This window comes from Mus caroli, chromosome 19 (assembly GCF_900094665.2).
Source record: "Mus caroli chromosome 19, CAROLI_EIJ_v1.1, whole genome shotgun sequence".
NCBI lineage: Eukaryota > Metazoa > Chordata > Mammalia > Rodentia > Muridae > Mus > Mus caroli.
The window spans coordinates 1,770,449-1,780,299 of record NC_034588.1 but is presented as its reverse complement, the minus strand read 5'-3'; the positions used below and the strand labels follow the sequence as shown (position 1 = coordinate 1,780,299).

The 9,851-nt window shown below is 47.5% G+C and overlaps 1 protein-coding gene across 1 annotated transcript in view; it reads right to left on the bottom strand.

Moving 5' to 3' along the window:
- The window catches only part of Slc29a2 (solute carrier family 29 member 2), an 8,301-nt gene extending 5,520 nt beyond the window's left edge, over positions 1-2,781 (bottom strand). Inside the window, exons 1-4 of the mRNA XM_021151889.1 lie at positions 2,363-2,781; positions 2,048-2,129; positions 423-583; positions 110-249 (exon numbers count right to left, since the gene is read on the bottom strand). Of these exons, the coding sequence (XP_021007548.1) occupies positions 110-249; positions 423-583; positions 2,048-2,129; positions 2,363-2,391 (412 nt within the window). The 5' untranslated portion in view covers positions 2,392-2,781. The remainder of the gene's footprint in view (positions 1-109; positions 250-422; positions 584-2,047; positions 2,130-2,362) is intronic.
- Positions 2,782-9,851: the final 7,070 nt, after the last annotated feature.

Below are 9,851 nucleotides of genomic sequence, written 5' to 3'. Positions count from 1 at the left end.
TGTGTGTGTGTGTGTGTGTGTGTGTGTGTATGTGTGTGTGTGTGTGTGTGTATGTGTGTGTATGTGTGTGTGTATGTGTGTGGGGGGAGCCGGATGGAGATGTGCTTACAATTGATGAACCAGACGGACGCCATGGTGACAGAGAAGAACAGCCCAGGGCTCAAGTCCACCTTCACTAATGCTGCTGTCAGGGCAAAGAGCAGTAGTATGGCCAGCAGGCTGCCCAGAATCCGCACCGACTCGGGGATGCTGCTCAGAAGGGGGCAGAGGACATCAGGGGGCCACCAGGAGCAGATGGGCAGAGGGGGCAGGGCAGGGGAGCTGGAGTGATGAGGTGGGAGCAGGGAGGGAGAGGAGCAGGAGGTGTCCCAGGCCTCTGTGACTGTCTCCACAGGGAGAGGGAGGTTGGGGCTGGTTCTCACCACTGATACAGGAAGGAGTTGAGGAGAGTGAAGAGCAGGAGAGGCAGCTGGGACAACAGTGTCACCCAGTTGTTGAAGTTGAAAGTGTCTGTGGGACTGGTGTGGTTGGTGCCCAAGGTCTCAGCACTGCTGTTGGTCCCTGCTAACCGCCCCTGGAAGTACTGCCACACAGAGACTGTTTAAGATCAGAAAGCACTCTCCCCCCCACGCCCCCCTCTGGCCACTTGTCAATCGAGCCTCTTTGTTTGGTTAACATATGTGGGGCTGTCTTTGTTTGTTTATTTTTTCGAGACAGGGTTTCTCTGTATAGTCCTGGCTGTCCTGGAACTCACTTTGTAGACCAGGCTGGCCTCGAACTCAGAAATCTGCCTGCCTCTGCCTCCCGAGTGCTGGGATTAAAGATGGCTGACTGCTGTGCTTGAGCCCAAGGTCTTGCTGCATCTCTGGGTTCCATCTCCTTTTCAGTGTCCTGGACCTAGCCTCCATTCCCCTGCTGTAACCACCTCAACCCTTATTCATTCCATGGGTATTTATTGAACACCTACTGTATGCGAGGCCCCAGCTTGGGAACGAAGCCAATCCGTTTTCTCGGGCACACAGAGCCCAGCACTCCTCTGCGTACCCTGCCTGCAAGGCAGACCTCACGGTTTAGCATCCTTCCATTCTGGTAAGCTGCAGGCTCCAGATCTTTCTCTAAATAGGATGCGCTTTGCTTCCACTCTGAAATTCCCCTCACCCTTTGTCTGCTAAGTTCCTAATTTACAAATCTTTTCTATGAAGCGGAAGAAATTTCTTTTGAGAACCTTTAGCTCTCTGCTTCAGGGTGGAACGGCCTGGCACGTGTCTTGTTTCATTATTAATAGTCCTGGCTCTGTGTCTCTCAAATTCAGTAGTTGATCCATCTTTGGGTATCAGGGTCCAGCACCAATGCCGGCACTCCACAGACACCTGGAAAGTTAACCCACTGAGTATGTTTGAATAACCCTATTCTAAAGAAAACACAAAAGCCGGGCAGTGGTGGTGCACGCCTTTAACCCCAGCACTTGGAAGGCAGAGGTAGGTGGACTTCTGAGTTCGAGGCCAGCCTAGTCTACAGAGTGAGTTCTAGGACAGCCAGGGCTACACAGAGAAACCCTGTCTCGAAAAAACGAAACAACAACAACAAAACAAAAAGGAGAAAACAAGCTATAGATTTCTGCCTTTCTATAAAAGAATGCATGCTTTGGGGAATCGGGCCTTCCTCCACATCTGTCTACAGTAATTGCTCATTATTTATTAGTTGAATGAATGTAACTCATGTCATTGCAAAGAAAGCCAAAGGCTTGGAAAAAAGACACTTTGGAGTGACTGGCCAAAAATAACGACAAAGGGCATGGGATGGAAACTCCTTTGCTGGTCAGACTTCCTGCGTGGATGGCCATGCACCTCTGAGATCTGTACCTTCCTAAAAGTTTGCCTAGGCAGGGGAGAGGCGGTTCCCTCTATGAGGCTTGGTGCTGTCCCTGACAGGCTGAGCTGTAGTAAGTGGCCTGGTGAGGAAACTGTGGCTCGTGAACCACAGTTCAAGACGGCTGGAGGGATGGAGGTTTGTGGCCATGAGGTGGTCCAGCGGCCGCGGGTCTCACCGGGATGGCGGTAATGAAGAAGTTCCAGGGGAGGAGGGTGCCCAGTCCCAGAATGAAGAAGCTGATCCCAACCAGGTGGTAGCTGTGGGGATCAGTCAGAAGGTCACCCCGAGGACGTACGCCTGGGCCGCCCTAGCCGCCCCTCAGTAGAACGGACTACAATCCCCATCACCCTGGCCCAGGCAGCTAAGGGAATCGGCTGATGGGAATTGTAGTCCTGTTCGTCTTCGAGCCCAGGAGCATCAAGACGAGCGGGAATTCAAAGGCTCGTGGCCACCTGGGCCGCGGTACGCACCGCATGGGTTCCCACCTCACCTGTCCCGAGGGGCGTTTCCCCGCGCCATGGCTGCCGCAGTCCTACTGCACCAGGCCCACAGCAAGGCGGCTGCACCTGCGCCTACGCAGGGCTGGGAGGCCGAAGGAGAGCGACGCTGGTCGGGGTCCAGGATTCCCAAGGTCGGAGCGCCGTAGCGGAGGGTCCGGGTTGGGTTACACCGCGGACCACGTTTTGCAAGCTCCGACCTCGGCTCCGCCTCCAGGGCGGGAACAAAGAGCCATCGCACCCCTCCCCCGGACGCCCGCTCTCCAGACTCCGCCTCGCTGGTGGCTGTGCCTTTAGGGTATTGGGTTCCGCCTTCTAGCTTGCTTCCGCGCCTGAAGCTGCGTCTCACCGCCGCCCCTTCGCCTCACACGGGTCTTCTCCTTAGGCGCGTGTCCGGAATCTCTGGGGAGGGGATAGGGACTGCGCAGGAGGGAAGGGGGCCGTTGGTTGTTGGCCACAGTCGATATAGCTGGGAGGTTCTCTTGGCGTGTTCTAAGGTTTGGAGCCCTCTAAGCTTCCCAGTCAGCAGATTAGGAAGTAAGTCCGACCAGAAGGAAGAAGCCAGTGTCATCTATTGTCGCAGAAGGTCCCAGCGCGGTGCTCCGAGGGAGTTCCCCCAGAGGTCGAGGCACTTTTGCAAACGAAACTCCCCAACATATGTGGAAGACGAACAGATAGGCCCTCTTACGGTACCTGGGTCCAACAAGGAGGATTGAACAAAGGCTCTGGAGGGAATCGTGGCCCAGGTGACGTTCGGCCCCCTCCCCTGTAGTCGCAACCGCCACCATTTTTAAGTCACCAATGCTTAAAAACCTAATTTTCACGGGGCGTGGTGGCGCACGTGGTGCTGCCAGCACTTGGGAGGCAGAGGCAAGCGAATTTCTGAGTTCGAGGCCAGCCTGGTCTACAGAGTGAGTTCCAGGACAGCCAGGGCTATACAGAGAAACCCTGTCTCAAAAACAAAAACAAAAAACCCAACAACCTAATTTTCCAGAGGTTCCACTCCCCGGTAAACGTTATCTCAATAACATTTAGTTAGAAGGCATCCAACTTCCACCTGTTACTCCCATCTTGTGAAAACTTTGATAAGATTGCAAGTTACTATCTTATAATTTATACATGGGAATGGTTCCTCTGGCATGGGAAAGTGAGACTTACGTTTTCCTAAGTTAAGAATATTTTTATCTGGCCGGGCAGTGGTGGCACATACCTTTAATCCCAGCACTTGGGAGGCAGAGGCAGGCGGATTTCTAAGTTCGAGGCCAGCCTGGTCTACAGAGTGAGTTCCAGGATATATCCAGCGCTACACAGAGAAACCCTGTCTCAAAAAACGAAAAAAAAAGAAAAAAAGAAAAGAAAATATATTTATGTGGACTGGTGAAGCCTGATGACCTGAGGCCACGCCCAGGACCCATATGTTAGAAAAACTGAAGCGACTCCAGCAAATTGTTCCCTAACCTCCACACAAGCGCAGTGGCACACGTGCTTCTAAATAATAAATACAAGTAAATATGAATATATAAAAGTAAGTATAAATATACAGGTCATATAAATGTGTGTCTTCTAAAGAATATAGTTTTTTAGAATGTTTTTCCTATGTATCAGCCAGACCATGCTATTACTATTTCTGTTCTGTTCTGTTCCCAGAATCTAGCCGCCAGGCTTGGTTCATGGAAGGTGGTTCATTAGATCATGGTGGACCGCAGATGACTGTCTGTGGTACTGGGAAGTGAGCTCAGAACCCTGTGAGGCAAACACTCTCACCCCTGGGCTGCATCCGTAGCCCTAGCTGGTGACTTTAGGGAAAAGACAGCATTCAATTACACTGGAAAAGACAGTTATTCTTTAAGCTTTCTTTCCAGACTTCCATTATGCCAAGAGGGACAGTCTTGAGTTCAGTTCTAACAGGTTTTCAAGCCGCTTCATCCCCTCTGCCTTGAGCATCTCTTGACAGTTTTACCTACACACAAGTAGGTAGTCGCTTGCATTTTTTGTATGCTTATTCTAATAATTATTACTGACCTGTTTCCTACTTGACAGTAATAGGAGAATGAGTCAAAGTGGGACAGGGGGTGGGGATGTTGCCCTGGCACCATCTTGAAGACAAAAATGGAGGTGAGGGTCTGGGGAGCAGTGCATTTTGTTGGCTTGGGCTGGGATGGAAGGGGATGAGGTGGTTCAGAGAAGGGACAGCCTGGACCAGGATGGGGACAGGAGAGTGCTGGCACACTGTGGGACATACTAATAGATCCCTTTGGCTGGGAGGAGTTGGATTTTACTTCAGATTCTCAGCTCAGTCTGACTGGGGATCTGTAATTAACCAATATTTTGCTTCTACTCTGTGGTGAAATGGTGTGTATAACAAAACCCAGGCAGGACGCATTTTGATGGCACAGTGACATCTTAAGGGAGGCAAGAAAGGAAAACACTTAGTAATAAAATAATAAGTATGTGATTGGTTAGTGCTCAGACACATGAAGCAGTCACAAGCTTAGCCCCTCTTTATAAAACCAGTTTTAAACACACGGCAGGGGCACCAAAAGTGGACTCTTAGCCACTGGTGTGGGCTGGAGAGATGGCTCAGAGGTTAAGAGCACTGACTGCTCTCACATAGGTTCTGAGTTCAATTCCCAGCAACCACATGGTAGCTCACAGCCATCCGTAATGAGATCTGATGCCCACTCTTCTGGTATGTGACTGAAGACAGCTGCCATGTACTCATACACATAAATAATATTTTGCCGGAAGTGGTGCTGCATGCCTTTAATCTCAGCACTCAAGAGGCAGAGGCAGGCGGATTTCTGAGTTCAAGGCCAGCCTGGTCTACAGAGTGAGTTCCAGGACAGCCAGGGCTACACAGAGAAACCCTGTCTCAAAACAAACAAACAAACAAAAAATCCTGTGTCCTGAGGATGTGCCATTCTGGAATGGAGACCAAGGCTTGGCGAAACTCCAAATGAAACAATGCAGCTGTCCCTCTGCAGACAGTTGGCCAAGTTGCTGGAAAATGCTGTGCATATTTAAACCTTAGAGATAATTCACTATGTCTGCATGTCAAGTGGATTTACAGCCCAGGTTCAGAAAATTATCAGGGTGGTTTAAAAAAAAATTGTTGGTTTTATTTCTAGCACAGTTTGAGATTTACAGAACCTGAGCAAACAGGACAGAGCTCTGTGTAGTAGCTGGACTGCAACTCAATCTCCCTTCTTCAAATCCTGCATTAATGTGGCACGTCCAAGGCAGTGAGTGAACCGTATGACCCAGCTCCTTCTACAGCACCATGCATGCCTGCATGCAGCCATGCTCCCCACCATGAAGATGGACTAAACCTCTAAACTGTAAGCCAGTCCCAATTAAATGCTTAAGAGCGGCCTTGGCTATGGTATCTCTTCTCAGCAATAGAGCACTGACTAAGACAGATCCCCTGGAGCTAGAGTAGTGAAAGATTGTAAGGTGTCTGATGTGAGTGCTGGGAACCAAACTCTGCTCATTTCCCCAAAAGAAGTTGTTTGTTTGTTTGTTTGTTTGTTTGTTTTGTTCCTTTCCCATGCCAGTTAGAGTGATGGCTCAGTGCTTAAGTGCACTTGCTGTATTTGATCCGCTTGCAGAGGCTTGGCAGACCCCATGCAGGAAGAGTTGCAGCTGGTAAGTGAGCTCCCTGGAGCCTGCCTACCATCTTGCTCTGCATTGCTGGGTGCATTCTGGTGGGCACAGCCCCAGAGACTTCGTCCCAGGATTGCTTCTTGGGCTGATGTGTTTTCTCATGCTTGTCTTTGCCATAGTCCTCATTTATGTGGCTTGGTGTGAGTGGACACCAGGAGACCCTCACTGCCTGTAGCCTGGTGTGATTACTTCCTGGGTGATGGCCCACTCTGTTGGGCAGACTTCCTGCAGATTAACATGAAGATGAACTTTCATGAATTAATGCTGTTTAGGTGAAATGATGACTTAATAGAATTCCTGATTTGATTAAAATCATTTTAGGAAGAAAGTTTAAGAAGATGGTTTTAGCTGTTTTGCCAGAAAGATGCAATACAGTTCGAATCAAGAATAGAATGGGGGGGGGGGGGGGAGGGCTGGAGAGATGGCTCAGCGGGTAAGAACACTAACTGTTCTTCCAAAGGTCCCGAGTTCAAATCCCAGCAACCACATGGTGGCTCACTACCATCGGTAATGAGATCTGATGCCCTCTTCTGGTGTGTCTGAAGACAGCTACAGTGTACTTATTTATAGTAACAAATGAATCTTAAAAAAAAAAAAAAAAGAATAGAATGTGGGGCTGGAGTGATGGCATAGTGGTTAAGAGCACTGACAGCTCTTCCAGGGGTCTTGAGTTCAACTCCCAGCAACCACATGGTGACTCACAGTTATCTATAATGGGATCTGATGCCTTCTTCTGGTGTCTCTGAAGAGAGTGACTGTGTACTCATATAAATAAAATAAATAAATCTTTAAAAAAGAGAGAATAGAATGTGCCCTTCTCATAGAATAGTGAGTTAAGGCTGCATAATAAGGAGTACAATGAGCTTTCATAAATTGGACTAAGAAGAAAAAAAAAAAAGGCTTGGGACAGATAGAGTTGTGATCAAGGAAAAACATTCATGCTAGGTCAGGTCCAAGAATGAAGCCACAGATGTGCACTATGATAAATTAAAACAAGGCCGTGTGAAATTGTTGCTTTGAACTTATAATGAGCTTATAGAATGAAACACTGCTTTGAACTTACTATTGACATCTTTCTGTAACTCCCCCTTTATATAACATTTTGTCTACTAGGTAATTCTTTCTTACATAAAGAACTTTTTGTCTAAAAAGCTATAAGAAGCTGAAAGCAATAATAAAGTTGGGCTTGTGTGACTTTCTTTCTTTCCCTCCCCCCTCCCTCCCTCCCTCCTTTCTTTTCTTTTCCTTCCTTTCTTCCTTTCTTCCTTTCTTTCTTTCTTTCTTTCTTTCTTTCTTTCTTTCTTTCTTTCTTTCTTTCTTTCTTTCTTTTCCTTTTTCTCTGAAATTGTCAGAAGCCCTTAGCTCTAGCCCCCAGAACGTTAAGAGTTAAATGCCAGAGGTCATCAGCCTTTGGCCTTGGTCCCAAGTTGTGTCCCACCTCAGTACTTGACCCTGTCAGGGCTGGCCCCTAGCAAAGGGCAGGGGTTCATTCATTTCTCAGAATCCACAGCAGATAGTTCACAACCATCTATAAATCCCAGTTCCAGGGGAACTTCTTGCCTCCTTGTGTTTCACAGGTAAAACACTCAAACACATAAAATAAAAATAAATAACGATGAAAATAAAAATAAACCAACCCGTGCCTATGTAATTCCCTTCATTTCCTCAGATTTCTTTCTAGAAGTTAACTTGTTTTCTGAATTAATAATCTTTGCTTTTTTTTCTTTTTCTCATACGTATGTGTTGGTGGTGTGCATATATTTATTCATGTTTGCCTGTATGTGGATATACATATATACATGCATATGCCTGTGTATGTAAGGTTAAAGTCGGGACTCTCTCAAAAACTCTCCTTATTCTTTGAGTCAGAGTCTCTCAATCAAACCCAGAACTCATCGATTTAGCTAGTCTCACTAGCCGGCTAGCTCCAGGGACCCCTTCTCTGACTTCTGGGTGCTTGAGTCACAGGTGAGCTACCATCTCCACATAGCATGTGTGTGGGTTCCGGGGCTCCCAACAGCAAACACTTTAATCGCTGAGTCATCTTCTCAGCCCAAGCTTCCCATTTCTATAGGACTTTGGTTCACAACAAAATGGAAGTGTACAAAGAATCCTCACACACTTCTCATGACCACTGCCCCGGTCAGTATTACCCAAAGTCCACAGCTTATATAGGGTTCACTCCTAGTGTTGTACATCTGGGTACATGCTGTTATGACACACCGGGTGACACACTAAGTTTCCAGCTTCTAAAGGTGGAGTTTGAAAGACCTGTGCGGGCAAGTGGGAGGCCCCAGGGGCTGTGCTTGGAATGTTGGCTGTTTGTTACTTTGTTGCTTTTGTTTTTCTATTAGGGCAGGGTTCTCAACCTTCCTACATCTGAGACTCCTTTAATATAGTTCCTCATGTTGTGGTGACCCCCAACTATAAAATTATTTTCGTTGCTACTTTATAACCAATTTTACTACTGATATGAATTGTAATATACATCTCTGATATACAGGATATCTGATATGTGACTCACAAAGGGGTGGCAACCCACATGTTGGGAACTGCTGTTTTAAGAGCTTAAAAATAGCATCCACTGGGTGCTTCCTTGGTTCCAGTCAGTGTTCTGAGCTCTTTACCAGCATCTCCTCATCTAATCCCCAGGGACTCTGGCAAGAGGCGCTGTCTTGCCTATGAGGAAACTGAAGCACAGAAAGATTAAGGTACTTGTTTCTGTTCTCTGAAAGTCGCAGAGTCAGGGCTCAAACCCAGCACACCTTATGGATCACCACACATTTCCACAGTGATGAGGGGGGAAAATGAGTAAAAATAGGCCCTCTGAGAGACCCCTGCATTGAGTCAAGAAATATGAGTTGTCTTCGTCATTTCCTGTTGCCATAACAAAATACCTGGTACCAGGTAATTTATAAGTAATCAAAGTTTATTTAGCTCACAGTTCTTGTTCTCGGGAGGGGAAAGAAGTCCAAGAGCTTGTTATTGGCATTGATGTGGGTATCTCCCTGTGTCAGAACTTGGTAGAGGCATCACTGGGCTAGGCAGTGTAAGGTGTGTCAGAGGAGGCTGCTCTCATGTCACAGTCACTTCCCAGAGAAGCCTCTAAGCCACTCATCTCTGAGCAGATGAATCTGTTTCTCAGGGTAGAGCCCTTGTGACTCAAACACTCCTCATAATTCCCACGCCTCAAATACCTCTGGGATTAAGTGTGCAATACATGGGTTTTATCCAGACCACACCGCTGTTTTTATCCTTTCCAGCTGTCCACTGCTCTTCCTGCTGAGAGTTTAGACCAAGAGGAGGAAGGCTCAGATTCTATTTTATTTTCTCTGCAGGCACTGGTGGGGACCAGAGAGATGTCTCAGAGGCTAAGCCTCTGCTGTCCTTGTTGAGGACCTGAGTTCAGTTCCCAGCAGCTCACAACCAGCTGGAACTTCAGCTCTGGGGGATCTGATACCCTCTTCTGCCCTTCTAGAACTACCATATTCATGTGCACACACTCATATACATGTCACTTAAAATACAAATAAACATTCTATCAAAGGCTGATGAGATGGCTCACTAGGTAAAGGCCCTTATCTCCAAGCTTGAAGGCCCAAGTTCAGTCCCTGAGGGCCACAGAGTAGAAGGAGGGAACCAACACCTGCAAGTTGTTCTCTGACCTCCACACTTGTAGCATGGCTACACACACACACACACACACACACACACACACACACACACTTCACATAGGTAATAAATAAGTAAATAAAGTTTTTATTTAAGGGCTGGAGAGATGGCTCAGTGGTTAAGAGCACTGACTGCCCTTCCAGAGGT